Source organism: Carcharhinus amblyrhynchos, chromosome 5 (genome assembly GCF_965287045.1).
Source record: "Carcharhinus amblyrhynchos chromosome 5, sCarAmb.v2.hapA, whole genome shotgun sequence".
Taxonomy (NCBI): domain Eukaryota; kingdom Metazoa; phylum Chordata; class Chondrichthyes; order Carcharhiniformes; family Carcharhinidae; genus Carcharhinus; species Carcharhinus amblyrhynchos.
Window position 1 is genome coordinate 28001745 of NC_137328.1, and position 23021 is coordinate 28024765.

General features: G+C 41.1%; 1 protein-coding gene across 3 annotated transcripts in view; it reads right to left on the reverse strand.

Moving 5' to 3' along the window:
- Positions 1–23021, reverse strand: part of LOC145342927 (adhesion G protein-coupled receptor L3-like) — a 937845-nt gene that overhangs the window by 256652 nt on the left and 658172 nt on the right. For all 3 annotated transcript variants that reach the window (XM_080188553.1, XM_080188552.1, XM_080188551.1), the window contains exon 6: positions 14838–15635. In XM_080188553.1, the coding sequence (XP_080044679.1) occupies positions 14838–15635 (798 nt within the window). The remainder of the gene's footprint in view (positions 1–14837; positions 15636–23021) is intronic.

Below are 23021 nucleotides of genomic sequence, written 5' to 3' on the forward strand. Positions count from 1 at the left end.
CCTTGCTTGAGTCGGGGTATTCACAATTATGAAGTGATACCGTGTTGGAGGGGCGCCTGGCCATCTGATAGTGGGATCCCTAGAAATGTCATATTTTCAGAGAATAGCAGGAACAGGGGAGAATTTAGATGAATTCCTGAGTGTTGAGGCACATCTTGGTTTGGTCCCAGCAAAAATAAAGCCACCCTCAAGATCCTATATAAAGGAACTCTTGTGTGGAATTAAAAACAGAATAGAAAATCATCTGTTGAGATTTTTAGGTTTAAAATCTAAGGGCAGGATTTTCTGATACTGTTTTTGCAGAACCCAAAGTACCCACTCAAGTCAAGGGACCTTTTTCTCTTTGTCACATTTTCTCTACTGCTCCTATAATTCCTGCACTGGGTACGACTGGAAAATCCCGAAGAATTTACAAAATGTGTATTTTTTTAAGTTAGCGGTGTTGCTTTGTTTTACTCCTAAACAATTAAATGTTTTGTTTAAAATGTGAAATCTCATGACGAGTTTCTTTCAGTTAATAACCGGACGTTCATATTGCTATTTAAAAGTTAATGGTCTTGCTCAAATCATTAAACGTTAATGATAAAAAAAATTCAAGAAAAGATGCTGCATATATCAAATGCATGGGATTGGATTGCAGTAAGAGAAGGGAATCAAATACAAAGCATTGATAAGGATACTAAATGGTACTAAACTGTGAAGATGAATGAACCTTGAGAATGAGCATCATCATTTGACAAAAATAATCTTTCTCTTTTATATGTTGTTCTTTTATACGTTTATAAAGATTTTCTTTTATGTGTTGCTTTGGTTCCATCTTTTATTTGGTGATGATGCAAATGGATGTGGAATGTTTCAGTATACTGGGCTCTTTTAGCTGAAAATTTTCAAAACTGTATTACTGTTATCCATGGACAATAGAGAAGGAGAACTTCAACACTTACAACAGGGAAGTCCATTCAGCAGTTGGCTCATAAACAGTGCATCCACATTGTCAATGGAGCATGTGAAAAGTCAGAATAGTCTATCTATTGAATGTGTCGGGTCAGAAGTGGCAGAGGTCACGTATTCCAAGAATGAGCTTGAGCTCGGACCCCTGGAGCAGCAGGGCTGAATTTTAGCATTCTATGTTCTCAGGCCAGTTACAATGCAAACTGTTAAACCAAGAGTCAAATTTAGTTCAGATTTACACAACGCACACAAGTTCACTAAGGTCAAAAATCAGAGACTGCCAGTATGTGAAATTTACTTGCTCTCCTTCACATTCATTTGAAATCAGTGTTTTCTTCCTGGATTCGATGCAAGCTTGATCTTCTGGAGAAGATGGAGTAGGGCTTTTAAACAGATATCAAAGTGGATTCGCCACACATTTTTAAATATATTTGTAAATGAATCAAAATTAATGCAATTTGGCTCAATGCTTTAATGTACTTATAATACTTAATAGCTATGAGCCACAAACCATATTTTCAATGAATCTGCAGCTACACAAATACTGCTGCATTTCAGAGTCTTGAAATTTTGGACTACTTGTTTTGAAATTTATTACAATTTATGAATCATTAAACCTTTCCCGAAACCACCTTTGAAATTCAAAGTGGAATATGAGCCTCAGCAGTGATTTTCAACTAACTATTCAGGAGTGATCTTTCTGCCTGTTGCACTTGTTGATCAGCGCAGCGAGCTGGGAAGACAATACATGATGCTTTTGCTCTGTTTCCGGCCTCCTGGACATTTCCCCGCTTGTCAGAGAAACCTCTCTCACCGGTGAGAATCACAGTTGGTCCCCAACCAACAGGGACCAAGCGTGACAGCTACACCAGGGAATCAGAGGCCACTGAAGTGCCTTAGTGGTCAGGAGCATGGCCGGGCAGTGGCTATGGGGCACTGGCAGCCTGGCACTGCCCGAGCACCGTAACTGTACCAGGGGCAATGCCAAGGGGGTGGTGCTTGAGTGGGGGTGGGTTATGACATGGGGAGGGGCAAGGATGGAGCTTCGTGGGTGGGGACGCAAAGGGCAAGCTCTGAAAGTGGGGAAGCAAGATGGGGAACTGCGTGCAGGGGTTGATCAGCAAAGGAGGGTGATTGGCAACAGTTGGGGGTGGGGGAGAAAGAGTGGGGGGTCATGGCGCAGAAGGAGCCATGACGAGGGTCTCATCGCAAGATCACCCCCTTCTACTAATCTTTCCTTGTTAAGTACACACTTAGTTGCTGTCAGTGATTGTGATATGCTCAGTTAATGCAGATGTAGATTCATACTTCTGTTCTGCATAGCTCACATTCTGTGAGGCAGCCAGGATTGCCACTTTAAAATGAGTATTCCTTATACTTGAGCTTTTCTACCACACAGGCTGCGCGTAACCACAATATTCCACGTCTACATGTTTCTTTTGTGTCAAAGATTTAAATTAACAAAATAACTGCAGTAGTAGATCATGATGCTGGAAACAATCAAGCATAAACATTCCTGCTAAATTTATTAAAAGAACACACTGGGGGCACAAATGCACCCCCCTCCCCCATCCCTGCCTCAAGTATTGTGACCTTTTTTTGAGACACAGTGGATGGAGGGGAGGAGGGGGGGTAGCAGGAGAGAGAGACAGGATTGGGAAGGGTGGGGCATTCATCAAAGTTATCAACATTGACCCATGAGATTTTGGCACAGAATAAATCATGACATACACACAATTCTCTTCAGGATTCTAAAAAACTAGTTTTCAACATTTTACATCCCTTTTTAAGAAAAAAAGGCATGCACATGTTAGGGATCTATTGCCTGATATGTATGCATCCAGAATATATATGGAACTTATTAGAACCTCATCTAATAATGACGTGACCCTGGTCACAGCCTCTTCATGGCATAACACAAATTGCCCCCATTAGCACTGCAGCTGCTGAAGACTGACTATGCATTGGCCTGTAATTTTTAATTGTGAACACAATTGTTTATGTTGTATGATCATTGACCCATATTTCCCATAATCTCGAGGTCATATATTTCTTACTGTATTCCAAATTCCATCTCTCTGACTCCTTCCCTCCTCATAATTTCCGGTTGTCCTTGGTGATACGTGCACATTCCAAAATCCTCATAGTCTAGCGGGCTTCATTATTTAACTGAGATTTATTTTCAAACAAACTCATATTTTAAAGGTTATGCTTTGTCTTGGATAGAGTTCAGTCAACTTCATCAAAAAATTCACCACACAAAAGGCATGAGCATATATATCCCTCTCCAGCTACTTGAAACAGTCTATTGAATAAAACGACATTATTAAATATGCTCTGTATTTCGGCCCAAGTATATAAGGCTATTTTTCATTTGGACAGACCATCACGAACATTGTATGCTAATAAAATCTAACTACAAGTTGCTCTATATTGCATTAGCAATCATTTTGAACTGTGCTGTAGAAATAGCCAGCTACTCTGGTCCTCAGCCATACCCTAGAGTAGCATACCATTAAAAAAATGCACATTTGGGTAACTGTTACCACTTCAAAGTCAGAATAATCTGCATTTTAGTCTGACAAAACCAAGACATGAAATTGCTCAAGGTTGGTATCTTGAGCCCATTCTCACTGTCCACGAGATTGCTGACAGATGCTCAAGATGTAGCAAAACCAGAAGTCATGGATCTCACTGGCGAGGTCACGGCTTTCTCTTTTCATCACCCTTGCCAGCACATAATAAATTTAAATCCATTTCCATTAATTTCAGTGTTATTAACCTACCCCACATTGTATATTGACCTCCCTGCTGTATATTCACCCAGACATGAACCTATCTAGCGGATCCCGCCCCCCAACTCCCACCCAGAGGTGTAAAGGTAATTACAGTCTGTGGGGGAGAAGCCAGGCAGTACCCCACCACTGCCTCCCCCCACTTCCAATACAGCTTGGCATCATGTCCATGCCAACCTTTACAAGGGAGCATCGCTACAGGCCCCAGTGGGAGCCACAAATCAGTGGGTGGTGGGGGTGGTGGATTTATTTGTATCCAGAAGTGGCCAAGAGCGAATGTGGAAGCTGGGATTGCTGGCAGGGGGAGGCCCTGAGAACTCTGTCGTGGGCAGGGTGGGGGCTGGTTTATCCATGTTCTGATTGGAGCGCCCTTTAAACATGGCATGTGCTCAGGGCAGCTGGATCCGCCCACCCACCCCACATGATGGGATGAAACTCATCCACCTGTGGTAAGACCTTACCTGCCAAATTCTGATAAGATTGCCCATAGAATGTCAATTGTTTTTTATATTGAGATATGCAACACCTTCATACCATATTTTATTCAGCTGCACTGAGTAGTAGGGAATCAAATGTTCCTTGCACTTTGAACAAAGAAAGCTTTTTGCAGTTGGTTTAGTAAATCCAACAAAGTGTGCTGCTTACAACTCATAGACTCATAGGATCCCTGTAGTGCAGAAGGAGGTCATTCAGCCCATCAATTCTGCACTGGCAACAATCCCACCCATGCCCTATCCCTGAAACCCCATGTATTTACCCTGCTAATCCTTCTAATATACACATCCGGGACACTGAGGGGCAATTTAACATGGCTAATCAACCTAACCTGCACATCTTTGGATTGTGGAAGGAAACCGGAGCACCCGGAGGAAACCCACACAGACACAGGGAGGACATGCAAACTCCATACAGACAGTGACCCAAGCCAGGAATCGAACCCAGATTCCTGGAGCTGTGAGGTAGTAGTGCTATCAGCTGTGCCACCATGTTTCGATACATCTGCTCTTCAATTTTAACTTCAAGAAAGCAAATAAGATACAAATTAAAATCATTGGCTTTGATTTTGTGTTGAGTTATCGAGGCTAACAACACTAACTGTTACAGAGTAAATTGGACAGCAGTTTCCAGCAAGCATGGGCAAATCTGGAATTAGCTGCCCCATTCATTCTGCTCTTCCATAGACTGCGTCATACAATATGTTACTGAGAGATTTGGCATTAAAATCCATTTAAAGGGTGTGTAGTTGATGTATGTATAGTAGATATCCACTAGGCATGCCAAAAAAAAGTTAAGGCTACTGCATTCAGATATAAAGGAATTTTTTGATGCATAAAAACCCATGATTAATGCCAAATACCTGCTCTGTCACTAAAAATGTTATTTTACAAGTGTCAAGTCTCTTTCTTTCAAAATTTATTCTGCGCTGAAAATTTTGTTTTTTTTAAAAAAATGTGCCCGTTATCTCTTGCAATCCCATTTTTCTTTCCCTTTCCTAGTATTGCTGGCCATTCTGTCAGTTTAAGCACTATAGAACATAGAACATAGAACATAGAACATTACAGCGCAGAACAGGCCTTTCGGCCCATGCAACTGTACAAAACTCTGGTGCGGCCGCACTTGGAGTATTGTGTGCAGTCATGGTCCCCACATTATAGGAAGGATGTGGAGGCATTGGAGAGGGTGCAGAGGAGGTTTACCAGGATGTTGCCTGGTATGGGGGGAAGGTCCTATGAGGAGAGACTGAGGGATTTGAGGTTGTTTTCGTTAGAAAGAAGGCGGCTACGAGGGGACCTTATTGAAACATACAAGATGATTAGAGGTTTAGATAGGGTGGATAGTGATAGCCTTTTTCCTCGGATGGAGAAAGCTAGCACGAGGGGGCATAGCTTTAAATTAAGGGATGGTAGTTATAGGACAGATGTCAGAGTTAGGTTCTTTACCCAGAGGGTGGTGAGGGATTGGAATGCCCTGCCACTATGATCCTGACGTAGAGTTAGTTTTGTACAGGTTAGGATTGGGTTGGGTTGGCTGCCTATCAGCAACTGGAGAGTAGCCAATTGACAGCAATTAGGGATAATTAAGGTTGTTAGGTCCTTTAAAGGCTGTTTTTCCATGAGAACTGAGACACAGTGATCATTGAATTTAATGTTTGCTTCATGTGAACTCTCAAGGTTCCTGCACTGTCAAGAGGTCGATTCTTTTATCCTATGCATTAAAATTCATTAAGAAAAATTAACAATTTTCAGCTGCTATAAGAAAACAAATCACTGCAGATGCTGGAATCTGAAACAAAAGCAAAAAATGCTGGAAATTCTCAGTAGGTCTAACATCATTTGTGGAGAAAGAATATGGAGATCTGGAATCACATGTATGCTAAACCAGGTAGGGGCAGCAGATTTCCTTCCCATGAGGACTTGGTGAACCAGATGAACTTTTAATGACAACCAACAACTATGCCATGGTCATAGTTCCAGATTTTAATCAATGAATTAATTAAATTCAATCAATTAATAATGGTGGAAAGACCCAGTAGGTTCATTAGTGTATGTGGAGAGAGAAACAAGATAACAATTCTGATCAGCGATCTTTCTTCGGTATTTATGTGGTTAACTTTAAAACACAATGAAATTAAGGCTCGACAATAAATTCTGCCTCATCAATGTCACCACACGTCAAAAAAATTACATCATTGTTTGTGTGCCGGATTGCAAATATTTGCTGCTAACCGCCTCAGAGCTTGGACATTACTAAGAAAACATTATAGTAAATTTTCAGCTCTCACTCCTCATTTATGGATTTTAAAGAAGCTGGAGCTTTGATACAAGAACATCAGCATCTCTCAGGCTTAATATGATGACGAATGAAAGAAGAAAGAAGCTGAGAAAGATTTGGGTTACAGTTAAAAAATCTCTAGCAGAGACTTGAGTCTGTAATCCTGGCTGACAGCCAAATGCATTATTAAAGGAATACTGCTCTGTCGGAGATACTGTCTCTCAAATGAGACATTAAACAGAGTGTACAGGGGGATATAAAGTATTTTGTCACTATTCAAAAGCAGAGTTTTTCTTGGTATCCTGGCCAATATTTTCCCTCAACCAACATTATTGAAACCGATTATCTCGTCATTCATTCACTGCTGTTTGAGGGACCTTGCTGTGTGCAAGTTGACTGCTGTATTTTTGACATTAGAACAATGGTTGTATTTTTAAATTATTCCACTTGTTAAAAAGCATCTTGGGACATCCCAAAGTCATAAAAGTTACTACGTAAATGCATACCTTTCTTTTTTAATATCATTATTGGAGACCACCCAACTATTTAATGAGAGCATTACTCATAAAAGTAACATACTATTTATTGACATCAATATGCAATGGCATCAAAGCTTAATTACTTCTATTGTAGCAAAGTTAAAAGCATGGAATCATTCGATCTCTCACTGCTAAAATGAGTCAAAGGCAGTGAGTATATTGCAAACTTTCTCTCTGATAGATTGTGAAAATTAATTTTTAGATCAAACTCTCCCATGAGATGAACTTATAACTAAAGTCAATTTTAATAATCACAGACAATGCTGCTGAATGGAACATGAAAATAAGAATTTTAAAAAGCTTCTAAAAATTCATTTAATTACAGAGCCTCAGAATCATCCAGTTTGTTACATTGACCAAATCCAATTAACAACCTGTGAGGCAAGTCGCAACCAATCACTCATGGTACAATTTGTACTGAAGGTTGCAATCAGTTTGAGTTCTTGTTGAAAAGTGGGCTTGCAATGTTAACAGTTTTTTTGTTAGTTAAATGGGCGGCACGGTGGCACAGTGCTGCCTCACAGCACCAGGGACCTGGATTTGATTCCCAACTTGGATCACTATCTGTGTGGAGTTCACACATTCTCTCTGTGTCTCCGTGGGTTTCCTCCAGATGTTTTCTCCCACAGTCCAAAGATGTGAGGGTAGGTGGATTGGCCATGCTAAATTGCCCCATGGTGTCAGGGGAACTAAGTAGGGTAAATGCATGGGGTTGTGGGGATAGAGCTTGGGTGGGATTGTGGTTGGTGCAAATGTTGTCACACATCAGAGAAGTGAATCACAACAAAGCCAAATTAAACATGATCATTAAGAATATAACCAAGTGCTGAAAACAATGTGTACGAAATGAGTAATAAATTCACCTGAGATGAAGGAGGTGAAAGTATCTGATCGTTACTATTATTTAAGCAATCTGAATCAAGTTCCTAATGTGAATAAAATCACAGCATAGAACTGTTAATAGTTCAATATGGAGCAAAATGAATGCTTCCTTTATACCAGAAGCCTGCTTGTGATGGCAAAAGCATCAACAACACTTCTCATTGCCGCAGGATACCCATTTGGAAAAACTATGTAAACTCTCTAACAAAATCTCCAATTGGCAAAAAGAATGCCTGCCAGCATGTTAGTGGGTGCCATCATTTTAGATTTTGGCCTGTCTGGATATTCACTCATTTTGTGGGAAATTTTCTGGCAGGGTAATAACTGTGCATACACAAGATTTGTGCATGTGATTCTAATAAGATAATCTTTAAGACATTGGAAAATTATGCCTGAATCACACATAGGCATTGTTATCAGTAGGTCTTAAATTAACTTGATAGCTAGACACCAACAAGAACAAAGAAAATGGCTGATCAAAAGAATCTTTCACATTTGGCCTTCAGATTTAGCTTGTAAGAAGTCTCACAACACCAGGTTAAAGTCCAACAGGTTTATTTGGTAGCACGAGCTTTCGGGGAGCTGCTACTTCACCACTCATCTGATGACGAAGCAGTGCACCAAAAGCTCATGCTACCAACTAAACCTGTTGGATTTTAATCTGGTGTTGTGAAACTTCTTACTGTGCTGACCCCACTCCAACGCCAGCATCTCCACATCATGGTTTAACTTGTGTAAGGAATACAAAGAATATAAATGTTTTTTTCTGGTCTGGTAATACTTTCAAGCCCATTATCAGAAGTTAACTGACTTTTTCCAACTGGCCTACAAACCCTTTAGACTGGGGGTGGTTTCCTGATGGCTGACAGTGCTCCAGGCCCTCCCGCTTGTCCAGTCACAGTATGGCAGCAGATCACTCTTGACAATGGTGCCACGTCTGTTGAGGCCGTACTTAAATTGAAACTTGTATAATGTACCAAGAGGGAACATCAATCCAATGGCAGGTTGCTGCTCCTTCCTAGCTGGGGGTTTTCCCATTGGTGCTTCAGCTTCAAGGGCCCACCCAAACCCTGAGTTGGATAGTGAACTTGCCCACCACAACTGCTTGGTCAACACTGGGCGAGTCACTGCTGGGTGACTGCAGCTTGTAGAGTATGGGAATGAGATTCCAATTTGACCCCAACATCACAAATTCATCCCAAGATACTAAAATTCAGCTCAAATGTAGAGCTGAGTTTTTTGTAACGACGGAAAGGATCCATATTATAGCCAAAACAGTGCCACATCTCTGTTTCCAGAGGTCTGCCCCTGAACCCAGCGACCACTATTTTTACCTGTATGGGGGGTGTGGGGGCAAGAAGAAGAATATGGGAGCAGAATGCTTTTCACACATGAACAGTTCAGAAGCAGCTGCAAATGTAGAAGTGCTGCTATCTTCAAATTGAAGCACTTTTCTTTATTAGGATCTTCAAAACATGACATGTAAGGTTTAGACATTAGAGGAAAAGGTCTGAAGCTGCCAGAGTTATTTGGAGAAGGAAGGTACCCTTTTGGAGAAGTCAGGTATCCTATAAAGATTAGGCATTAACATGTGTAAGAAGCGGATAGGCTCTGTGGAACTTTCAAGTCATTTAATTCTCCAAGCCTCTTTACATTTTTGAAACAAGAAACATACAGTTGAAAAAAGTACACTTTTTCACTGTTTGTCGATATAAAGATTAGTGCTGCTTAACTGTTTCCACAGTCCATTATCATATTGGGCTGCCGTAAATTTTAACAGCTCCAAATTATCATAAATGAGAGTAGCTGTTTCTTATGTGCCACCACAAATATAAATATTGTTTTTATACGGGATTGAGCACTTGAAACTAATGTTTCTACTAATGATGTCACGATTTCAAAAAAATCTCTTGTTGATAAAGTAGGCATAAAGCTGCATATATCCCCAGTGCTGGACGATCCGAGGCTGCTATGGGAGGCCAGGGAGGAAATTGCAGCGACCTTGACAAATATTTAAATCTTTGCTAGCCACAGATGAACTGCCAGATGACTGGAGGATTGTTACTGTGGTATCTTTATTCAAGATGAGCAGCAGCGATAAGCCAGATAATTACAGGCCACTTAGTTTAAAATCAATGTTACTGAAATCATTGGAAAAAAACTGAGGGACAGGATTAATCAATATTTTGAAAGGCAAGGATTGATTAGGGATAGTCAGAATGGATTTGTTGGTGGGAAACCCTGTCTAATTGAGGTTTCTGAAAAACTAAAAATTTTGATGAGGGTAGCACAGTTGACGTGGCTTACATGGATTTCAGTAACCAAAGTGGAAGGTTAGAGAGCCCACCGGATGCAAAATAAGTTCGCAAACTGGATCCAAAATTGGCTTGTTAATTGGAGGTAAAGCGTGATGGTGGAGGGCTGCTTTTGCAATTTTAAAGCCTGATACCAGCAGTGTGCCACAGGGCTGGAACTCTTGCTGTTTGCTTTATACATTAACAGCTTGGATATAAATGAAGGTGTATTCAGGAGGTTTGCAAATAACATGAAAATTGGTGTGTTGTTGATAGTGAGGAGGATACCTTGGACTATAGACTGATATTGATCAACTGGTAAATTGGATAGAGCAACCCAGATGGAATTTAATCTGAATAGTATGAGATGATACATTTTAGGAGGTCTAATAAGGGTAGGATATGCACAAAGAACAGTAGATCCCAAAAGAATATTGAGGAACAAAGAGACTCTGGTGTACAAGTCCATTGATCCCTGAAGGTGACAGCAGAGGTGGATAGGGTACTGAAGCAGGCAAATCGACATTAACCAGGACATAGAGCATAGGAGTACAGAGCTCTTGGTTCAACTTTATAAAACACTGGATGGCCACAGATGGAATATCATGTGCAGTTCTAAGAGCCACAGTATCGGAAGGTCCTGATTGCGCTGGAGAGGGTGCAGAGGAGATTCCCCAGGATGTTGCCTGAGATAGAAAGTTTCAGCTATGGGGAGAAGCTGAATTTGTTTTCCTTGGAGCAGAGGAGACTGAGGGGGGTATCTGATGGAGGTATTCAAAATTATGAGGGGCATAAATGGCATCGATCATATCCCCCATGGCAGAGTTGCCTAAGACCAGAGAGGTTTAAGATGAGGACTAAGTGGTTTAGAGGGGATCTGCAGAAAAATGTTTTCATCTAGAAGGTGGTCAAAATATGGAACTGACAGGTACTCTCGCAACATTTAAGAAGCATCTGGATGAGCACTTAAATTACCAAGGCATAGTAGGCTATGGTCCAAGTGCTGGTAAATAAAATGAGTTTAGATTGATATTTGATGTTTGGCATATATAGGGTATGCTGAAGGACCTGTTTCTGTGCTGTATGACTCTGTGACTCTATGCCAAACACTGAAATTCCTTCAAGTAGTTGGTTATGAAAACAAACTTTCCTGTTGTATAACTACATGCTATCACCAATAACCCATTGTGATAATGATGTTTGAAAATCAGTCATGTGGCACAAATCCTATAATGACAACCCTCAGCACCTGCTGACATAAGCTGTTGACATAAACCTGATCTTTTTAAACTCTACATATTTGTTTTTAATTAAACCCAGAGTTAAATCACTTGACAACTTTGATACTTTCAGTGATCTTTGACAGTTCTTTGACAGTCTGACAGTTCTAGTGACTTTATATAACTTTTATGCATTATCATTTCTACTTTTAACAACACAGACACCTGACATTATCTCTCCCAAAGATCACCTGGGATTATAACCAAAAGGTACCTCTGTAAAATGGTACTCTGGCTTTTTGAACAAATCCACAACATTCAGACCAGCTCCTAGCAGGTCCAATACGGACACTTCTGGTTTCAGATACCTATCTGATGAAAATCACATGAATATAGGCAGCTGCAGATTTATGTGGGGAGTTACACACCACCCCCGCCAAACACACACACACAAATGGCAAAGGCCAGGTTTGGGGATGGAACTCAGAGATTCAAGTCTCTGCTCCCACTTTTGCACAGCCTGTCCATCACTGCAAAATTTTGGTCTGAATGTTATGTACTTTAAATATTGTTAACAGTATTTTTTCTGAAGAATCGTCACTATTCTTAAAACAGAAGGAAGATTTACAAGCCCCGTGAAACTTACAAAAATTGCATTATGTAGTTTCTCTCAAATGGGTTCAACCTGCTGAGTAATGTCACATCATGTAAAAAAAATCTTGTTAAATATGAGTTTTAAAACAGAAAAATGTTTTATAGAGTTAAGAATGAACTGAAATGGTCAAACGGGAACACTAGAACAAGAGTAGGTCATGCAGCCCATCAATCTGTTAAAATCATGTCTAACCTGTATCCTAACTCTATTCACCCACTTTAGCTCTTAACACCTTCGACTAAGTCCTATTGTTCTAGGTTTAAGATGATAAATTCAGCAGACATCTATTGCTTTTTGTTGGAATGGATTCCACAATTCTACCACTCATGTGACAGCGTTTCCTGATTTCTCTCCTGAGTCGTTTAAACACACCCACGCGCAGAAAACGTTTCTCATTCTCTATACCCTATCAATTTTCTAACTCCCAAAAATATCAATTACACCTTCCCTTCATCTTCCATACTGCATTGAATACACAACAAGTTTATGTAAACTCTCCTCCTAATTTAACACTTGGAGCCATGTTTACATTCCAATAAAGCTACACTACTTTTTTTGATGTTAATATATCCTTTTTAAGATGTGGGGTGTGATTTTTCTGGCCCGTTGTGCTACTCAAGTACCACGGTGGGTTGGGGAATGTCAGTGGGGATGCAAATATGGGAATCGTGACTGGTCCTTTTTTTGTACATAATCAGCATTGCAAACCAGTATTTCCATCTTCGTAGCGAGCCTGGGACGCAAATGTCCGGGCTTGCTTAAGTTTCTGTACCTACCGGTAGAGGTCCACACCAGTGGGGATCACATTTGGTCCCTATATGGTTGGGGGGGGGGGGTTTACCCCTTGGACTGTGCCAGCTTAGCACTGCGCACTGGGTACCCTGGCACTGTAAGAAGTCTCATAACACCAGGTTACAGTCCAATAGGTTTATTTGGTAGCATAAGCTTTCGGCATGTAACTCCTTCTTCAGTTGAGTGAAGACAGAACTCCTTAACCTGGTGTTATGAGACTTCTTACTGTGTCCAGTCCAATGCCGGCATCTCCACATCATGGCTATCCTGGCATTGCCAGCCTGGCATCAGTGGGTACTGGGCAGTTATGAGTTGGTGGAGCCAGAGTGGGCGGAGATAGACCGGGGTTGGAGGGGGTGAACAAAGAGCAAAGAACAATACAGCACAGGAAACAGGCCCTACGGCCCTCTAAGCCTGCTCCGCTCATGCTTCCAGCTAGACTATTCCAGCTAGTGAACCATTTGCCAGTAGTGGGATCTTCCAGTTCTGCTCCTATCAATGGGATTTCCCATTGAATCCACCCCATGCTGTAAATGATTCAACAAGGGGGCATCAATGGCCTCAGTTTAGCTTTTCATTCAAAAGAAGGCAATTTTAACAGTGCTTAAACTCCTCAGTTCTACACTGAAATGCCTTCCGAGATTATGTATCAAGAAAATGAAGCTTGCATGCAAAACTATTTGACTTAGAGGCAAAGCTAGCAATGAACTGTAGTTGATACATTCAAGCTCTGCTGCAGGACTTAATGTCAACTGAAATTCCAGTATGGAATTCTAATAATGGATTAATGCTGTGTTTTCATCCTTTTGAATTAACTGGGGTTCCACTTGCCTATTCAGCTGAATGTAAAAGATCCCATGGTACCTTTCAGAGAAGAACAGAGAGTTCACATTGAGTTCTGGGCAATGTTTTTCCCTCAGCCAGTAAACAAGCAAAGATTATGTTCACAAAGGTTATGTGTCAAATCACTGGTTTTTGGATGTGGCTGTGTTTAAATTGGTTGTCAGAGGTGTTTAAATTGGATGTCAGAGTTGTTTTCATAACATTTACTATAATTTAAAATAACATATTGGTTGTACAGTGCTTTGCATAGCCTGAAAACATGGTAAGACACAAGAAAAGTACAAGTTCTGACTAAAGGACCTCATCCCATGCTGGTTAGGCGCATTTGCCATACTAAATTTTCCCTCACTGTATCTGACCAGGTGCCAGAGTGTGGCGACTCGGAGGTTTTCACAATAACTTAATTGCAGTGTTAATGTAAGCCTACTCGTGACTAATAAACTATCTTTAAACTTTAAAAATTTGCGATAACAAAACATTTGAAGCCTAAGATTACACATTTCACAAGGAAAGAGAGATCAACATTCATCAAGTTCGAACATTTTAGAAAGGGGTCCAGCTCTATCTACATCAGGCTGTAGGCTGTGCTAAAATTATTATAATTTCATTCACTTGTTCAAACCCAGAAAGAGGGGAGCATGAAGTTTAACTTTCCAGTTTAGCCAAGAGAAATTTGAGAATTTTTTGCATGCAATGAGTTATTTCTGTCCCACATAATGGCGAAAGCTGACAGGGTCAAGGACGGCATGATGGCGCAGTGGTTAGCACTGCTGTCTCACTGCGCCAGTCGACTCCCGGCTTGAGTCACTGTGGATGTGGAGTTTGCACATTCTCTCCATGTCTGCATGGGTTTCCTCCGGGTGCTTCGGTTTCCTCCCACAGTCCAAAGATGTGCAGGTTAGGTTGATTGGCCATAGTAAATTGACCCTAGTGTCAGGGGGCCTAGCAGGGTAATTATGTGGGGTTATGGGAATAGCGTTTTGATGGGATTGTGGTTAGTGCAAAGTTGATGGGCCAAATGGCCTCTTCCTGCACTGTAGGAATTCTATCTATCTATTTAGCTATTCTATTTAAATCAAGAAAACATCACATACCTTTTTCATTGAGTGGACCAAACTCCAGTGAATACTTCAGAACATGGTAATTGTTCCACACGTACAGTTTATGATCTCGGGGGTTATAATCCACTGCTGCAATGTACTGGTAGGAGTTGGGGAATGATATTTCCACATTTCCATCCATACTCAGCTCAGTGTTATAGATGTAGTCAATTTTATTCCCAGTGGCTTCATTGTCATCATCTTCATACACTGATTTCACCACATACAGAATTCCACAAACCATGAAAGCATTTGAAGCTGACCTCTTGTCATAAGCAGTATTCCAGGTACCTTCAATTCTTAAGGTATAAGGATTTAACTGGCTAATCACTATTTTTCCATTGTTCTGTTCAGTTGCATAGACAACCCACAAACCATTTTCATCAACTGCCAGATCAATATCTGATTTTCCACCCCACCGGTATGGTGATGTGTCATGGTAATTTGCATTGGCTATGATGGCCTCACCACTCTTGATCCTCGTCCTGAGGTCAAACTTCACGATATTTCTTGTACGCTCTTTATTAAAGAATAATGCTCCATCATACACTACGAATCCCGTTCCATCCACTCTGTGAGGAAGCTTGTAGGTGATAGTTGGTCGACCGGCAATAAAATCCCCCATTGAAGAGTATTCAGTTAATGTATCCGTTCTGTATGGGGTCCAAGGCATATAGTAGACCTTGTCAGAAGCTTGTAATGGGTCTTTGCACCAGGCTCCTGACTGGTGATCAGACTCAAACAAGTGGTCCATTTGATACACTGCTTTAAGTATTCCAGGACATGAGAAAACTGTGGAAAAAGAAGACAAGATAGACTTGTTAAAATCCCAGAAGACAGATCAAGTCTGGTGCAATCCTTTGAACTTTCTTTTCAATTTTTCTTGAAGATCGTCCAACTAATTTAAATACGGAGATGTTTTCCACTTAAAATTTACAAAACCATACACGTAAATAAAGAGAATTAAAGATTTGAAATTCCTAAATACTGATGAAATTTTCATTATATTGAATAAATTACTTGTCACATCCAGAAACTAAAAAATGTTTTTTTCTTAAATAAGATGGAAGTAATAGTTTAGAGTATTTACTGCTATTGCCAATTTATAGTAACTTCCTTTGACTTACTTTGAAATAACACTTCCAGTTTAAAAACAAAAGATAAATAAATAGCAGCTTTCATTAAATGGATGCAAATAACAAATACAAAATGGAATAGGCATGAGATGGGTAGGTTATTTTTGGGCAAGAAGAAAAGCAGAATCTTCTATGATCTGAACTCTTCTAGTGAAGCAGAAAAAGTGTATGCTGTGAAATAAAATGTACATGTTCTGTTAGAAAGCAGCAGAATGGGGGTGGTGCACCTAAACTTTGTTAAACAAACCTCTATGCAACAAAATCAAGAGCAAAATACTTTCATACATAAAGTTAAAAGTAACTGCATGACAGTGAATGTAAATGTTTAATTTCTAAGGTATGTTATTACCTTTCTGTTCCACTTCTACTTAGGCATTGGGAGAAGGAAGAAAGAAATGAAGGAGAAAAGAGAACAGATTAATGGCAATCATCAGTGTGGCATTACTGTAAACAAAACATTAAAGGTGAGAAGAAGAAGAATGTTTGGGGATTGTAGTCATCATCATTGGAACACAGAAATTTGATTATTTTGTCAAACTGGTGAGAAAAAAATTAGGCAAAACATTTTTTTAAATGGCTGTAAGAACATCAGCTTAACAACACAAGTTGTGTAAGTGACACATTACTAACACAGTGCAAGTAAACATTTGACACCATTTTAAGTAACTGATCCATGTAGTGACGATGAAGTATCCAGGGCTAGTTTACGGTCACTGCAGATCAATTTTGACCATTTCAGCCTCAGAAACGAACAGCTATTTGTCAAACTTGAATGCGAGAAGACTATGCAGCACTGACTTAAAAGTTCAAAGAAGTTCTCAGATCTGAAAGCCAAATGATTCTGCAATTGTGGCTCTCTGAACATCAGCAGTCAGTTAATATTCCAAGGAGTGGAGGCTAACAGATTACTAAAACACTTCATGAAATCATCAGCAGGAGATCCAGATTGCAAACAAGCAATTCTATCATTAAACTAGCTTTATCAAAGCTTTAAAATTTGTTATGTATGTTAAACTCCTGATACATTTGTTTCCGTTTCAATTTAATGTGCGGCGAAGATGGAATGAGAGGTGGGTGAGGGAGAAAGAGAGAGAGAGAGATTTCTTCATAAGTACAAAGAGTTCAGTTGACTCTTGTGTGCAACTTACCACACCTGACCAAAAGCTTCAGGGCTGGACTGCTAAGGCAATCGTTAAAATTATGGTTTGTAGGGCAGAAAGGACTCTGCGTGAAAGGACTCTGCTTTCATTCCAGCACACAGGGCTATAAAACTTTAGTTCAGCAGAGTCAAGATTAACCTCAGCACTGGGAATCTGAGCTATGGATTTTAAACTGCACCAAAACTGTTGACAATGGGTTGGAGAATGAATATATTTTTGGACTATCTCGCAATATGCTTCATACAAACCAGTTTTAAAATTTCTGTTCCAAATATATTTGCAGTGCCTGTAAAGAAACGAATTGTTTTCAAAAATACATTCAGGCAGGCTTTAACTTAATACTTAATGCCCACATTGTTCCATCAGTTTTCTGGTGTCTCAAGGAATCAAGGGAGATGGGGAGAGGGAAGAAAAGTGCAGCTGACACCAAAGGTCAGTCATGATTGTATTAAAATGGGGGAGCAGGCTCATTGGGTCATATGTGTTAGCATGAGTCCTAATTTTTTACATTCTAATCGATTCTTGGATGTTCAAATTTTTTTCTAAATATTCCGACCTTTCAAGGAACAATTTAAAGGAAATAAAGTTAAATGCAGCAGATTTTTCTTTCTCTGTAGGCAAAATGAAGTAAGGAAGAACAAATATTAGTTTGCATATTAGAAATTATAAAATAGGTTAGCTTTCCATCTGGCATCTTTTACCCCAACACAATTGTGTTTGTGCAGTTGAGGTGGAAAGGTATGTCAGAAGCGCAACCTTCTCAAGGCCCATTTTTCATGCTACTTAAACAGCCGCAATGACGGCAGCACAATGGTTAGCACTGTCTGTCACCTTACAGTGCCAGGGATCCAGGATTGATTCCAGCCTTAGGTGGCTGTCTACATGGAGTTTGCACATTCTCCCCACGTCTCCTCCAGATGCTCCAATTTCCTCCCAAAGGTTAGGTGGACTGGCCACACTAAGTTTCCCCTCAGTGTCCTAAGATATGCAGGTCAGGTAGATTAGCCATGGTAAATGGACAGGATTACAGGGATTGGGAAGGGGGCCTGGGTAAGATGCTGTTTTGGAGAGTTGTTATTTACCATTTATATAGATGATCTGGAGGAGGGAACTGAGTGTAGGGTGTCGAAATTTGCTGATGACACCAAAATTGGTGGAAAGGCAAATTGTGCGGAGGGTGGGGAGAGTCTACAGAGGGATCTAGATAGGCTGGGCGAATGGGCCAGGAACTGGCAAATGGAATTTAATGTTGGCAAGTGCGAGGTGGTCCACTTTGGTAGGAATAATGGTAGGAAGGATTATTACTTAGGTGGAGAAAAACTGCAGCAGGCGACGGTGCAGAGAGACCTCGGGGTCCTTCTGCATGAGTCGCAAAAACCCAGCTTGCAGGTGCAGCAGGTGGTCAGGAAGGCGAATGGGATGCTGGCCTTCATAGCGAGGGGGATTGAATATAAAAGTAGGGAGGTCTTGCTGCAGCTGTATAGGGCACTGGTGAGGCCGCAGCTGGAGTACTGTGTGCAGTTTTGGGCGCCGTACTTATGCAAGGATATTTTGGCCTTGGAGGGAGTGCAGAGGAGGTTTACTAGGCTGATACCGGAGTTGAGGGGGTTGAGCTATGAGGAGAGGCTGAATAAATTAGGCTTGTACTCGTTAGAGTTTAGAAGAATGAGGGGAGATCTCATTGAGACGTATAAGATGATGAATGGGATGGATAGGATAGAGGTAGAGAGGCTCTTCCCACTCAGAAAGGATAGCAGGACTAGGGGGCACAGCCTCAAGATAAAGGTGGGGGCGGTTTAGAACAGAGTTGAGGACGAACTTCTTCACTCAAAGGATGGTGAATCTCTGGAATTCTCTGCCCGTTGAAGTGGTGGATGCTACCTCGCTAAATATTTTTCAGACATGGGTTGATGGGTTTTTGATAAGAGAGGGGATTAGGGTTATGGGGAGAGGGCGGGAATGTGGAACTGAGCCACGACAGATCAGCCATGATCTTATTGAATGGCGGGGCAGGCTCGAAGGGCTAGTTGGCCTACTCCTGCTCCTATTTCTTATGTTCTTATGTTCTTGATGAGCCAAATGGCCTCTTCCTGCACTGGAGGGATTCTATGGACAATGAGATGGACCTAAGTGGGGCACATTGACGTTGTTGCAACATTTAGACAATTTCTCATTTCTTAGAATTAAGTAGCTTCTTTCCACAAGCTTCAGCCGACTTATGATAACAATTGCAGTATTTATTCTGAAAACACTGCCTTGTTCCTTCCGCACCACTTCTCAGAATCCTTAATTAAAAAAAACATTAACAGCAAATAATAAACCAAGGATTTTGACAGAAACTTTAGCCTTGAGCAGAAGGGAGCTCTTGCCACATAATCTGCCTTGTACATGGAAGTAAAGGTGCTCAATGAATCACGCTGGAAGAGATTTCCATCTTCATTTCAGGGCATTCTGTATAATTGAGCACGGAGCCTAGAAAGAAAAACCTGACAAAGTTCTTGTCACCCTTTACTGAATCTGCCTGATTTATTGGAAGGACAGTTGGGCAGGTTCTGTGAAGACCTGCTGTCATCCAGTCCGGATTTTTATTTCTGGGTTTGCTGACTGCTTGTCCAGTGAAAACTAAAAGCGACTTTCAATGACACCAGCAACAAAAATGAAAGCATGTTCTCATCCAGCCTGAAGTCACATTGCGAAGGGAGCATGCCTTGATCCATGAGTTTTTCCATTAATCATTTTTCCTACTGATTTCCCTTTGAGTCATAGAGTCACACAGGTTTACAGCAGGGAAACCGGCCCTTCGACCCAACTTCTCCATGCAACCTTTTTATTTAAAACCCCTAAACTAATCCCAATTGCCCACATTTGGCCCATATCCCTCTATATCCATCATACCCATGTAACTATCTGAATGTTTTTAAAAAGATAAGATTGTACCCGCCTCCACTACTATCTCTGGCAGCTTCTTCCAGACACTCACAGCCTCTGTGTGAAAAAATTGCCCCTCTGGACACTTCTGTATCTCTCCCCTCTGGACACTTTTGTATCTCTCCCCTCTCACCTTAAACCTATGCCCTCTAGTTTTAGACTCCCCTACCCTTGGGAAAAGATATTGACTATCTTGCTGATCTATGCCCCTCATTATTTTACAGACCTCTATAAGGTCACCGCTCAGCCTCCTATGCTCCAGAGAAAAAGGTCCCAGTCTATCCAGCCTCTCCTTATAACTCAAAACATCAAGTCCCGGTAGTATCCTAGTAAATCTTTTCTGCACTCTTTCTAGTTTAATAATATCCTTTCTATAATAGGGTGACCTATTATATACACTACTCCAAGTGTGGCCTTATCGATGTCTTATACAACTTCAATAAGACGTCCCAACTCCTGTATTCAATGCTCTGACCAATGAAACCAAGTATACCGGCTGCCTTCTTCACCACTCTGTCCAACTGTGATTCCACTTTCAAGGAGCTATGACCATGTACCCCGAGATCTCTTTGTTCTGTAACTCTCCCCAACGCCTACCATTAACTGAGTAAGTCCTGTTCTGGTTCAATCTACCAAAATGCATTACCTCACATTTGTCTAAATTAAACTCCATCTGCCATTCGTCAGCCCACTGGCCCAATTGATCAAGATCCTGCTGCAATTGGAGATAACCTTCCTCACTGTCCACCATGCACCAATCTTGGTGTCATCTGAAAACTTACTAACCATGCCCCCTATATTCTCATCCAAATCATTAATATAAATGACAAATAACAGTGGGCACAGCATTGATCCCTGAGGCACACTGCTGATCACAGGCCTCCAGTTTGAAAAACAACTCTCTACAACCATCTTCTGTCAAGAAGCCAATTTTGAATCCTCACCCTAGATCCTGTGACATTTAACTTTATGCACCAAACTACCATGCGGTACCTTGTCAAAGGCCTTGCTAAAGTCCATGTAGACAACATCAACTGCACTGCCTTCATCTACTTTCTTGGTTGCCCCTTTAAAAAACTCAATCAAATTTGTGAGACATGATTTTCCACTCACAAAACCATGCTGACTGTCTCTAATCAGTCCTTGCATCTCTAAATGCCTGTAGATCCTGTCTCTCAAAATACCTTCCAACAATTTACCCACAACAGATGTGAGGCTCACTGGCCTGTAGTTCTCAAGCTTTTCCCTGCAGCCCTTTTTAAACAAAGGCACAACATTTGCCACTCTCCAATCTTAAGGGACCTCACCCGTGACTATCGATGATTCAAATACCTCTGCTAGGGGACCCTGCAATTTTGTCCCTAGCCTCCCCATCATCCTGGGATATATCTCATCAGGTCCTGCAGATTTATCTACCTTGATGCGCTTTAAGACTTCCAGCACCTCCTTCTTTGTAACATGTACACTCCTCAAGGTATCAATTTAATTCCCCAAGTTCGCTAACATCCATGCTTTTCTCAACAGTAAATACTGATAAGAAATATTCATTTAGGACTTCACCCATCTCTTGTGGATCCGCACATAGAGTATTTTGTTAATCCTTAAGAGGCCCTACTCTCTCCCTTGTTATTCTTTTGTTCTTTATGTATTTGTAGAAGCTCTTTGCATTCTCTTATGCCTTTTCTGCCAAAACAATTTTGTGTCCCCTTTTTGCCCTCCTGGTTTCTCTCTTAACTCCTACACCACCTATACTCTTCAAGAGATTCACTTGATCCCAGCTGCCAATGCATGTCATGTGCCTCTTTCTTCTTCTTGACCAGGGCCTCAATGTTCCGAGTCATCCAGGGTTCGCGACTTCTGCCAGCCTTGCCCTTCACTCTAAGAGGAATGTGTTTATCCTGAACCCTGGTTAACACACTTTTGAAAGCGTGCCACTGACCAGACATCCCTTTGCCTTCCCACAGACTCCCCCAATTAACTTTTGGCAGTTCCTGCCTGACACCATCAAAATTGCCCTTGCCCCAATTTAGAATTTTAACTTTTGGGACAGACCTATCATTCTCCATAGCTATCTTAAAACTGATAGAATTATGGTCACTGGTCCCAAAGTGATCCCTCACTAACACTTCTGTCACCTGCCCTTCCTTATTTCCCAAGAGGAGGTCAAGTTTTGTCCCCTCTCTATTCGGGTCATCCACATACTGAATGAGAAATTCCTCCTGAATACCCCCAACAAATTTCTTTCCATCCAACCCTCTAATACTATAGCTATCCCAGTCAATGTTGGGGAAATTAAAACCTCTCACTATTACCACCCTATTTTTCTTGGAGTATCTGTAATCTCCTTACATATTTGCTTCTCAATTTCCTGCTGACTATTTGGGGGCCTATAGTATAACCCTATCAAAGTGATTTCCCCCTTCTTATTTCTCAGTTCTACCCATATAGACTCAGTGGCTGAACCCTCGGATATATCCCCTCTCAGTACAGCTATGATGCTTTTCCTAATCAAAAGTGCAACTCGCCCTCTTCTCTTACCTCCTGTTCTATCTTTCCTATAGCATCTGTATCCTGGAACATTAAGCTGCCAGCCTTGTCCCTCTCTTAGCCATGTTTCAGTAAATGCTATAATATCCCACTTCTATGTACCCATCAATGCCCTTAGTTCCTCTGTCTTGCCTGTCAGGACAACGATGGTTCTCCCACCTCTTCAGGGTGACTATGAGAACATCCCAAATTGTTTCTGTTGTTCTTCTCAGAGTGTCCTGCCATCAATTACCACGTTTTAAATAGAACAGTTGTTTCAGGATTCTGGTGTCAAGCATGCCAATGACATGTTGCACCCAGCAGTGCTGGTTTTGAGTGATTAATGCCTCGATGTTGAGCATATTGGCTTGTTGTCAATGAGTCTGGAGGATATTGTGAAGGTTTTGCTGAGGGTACTTCTCTAGTGT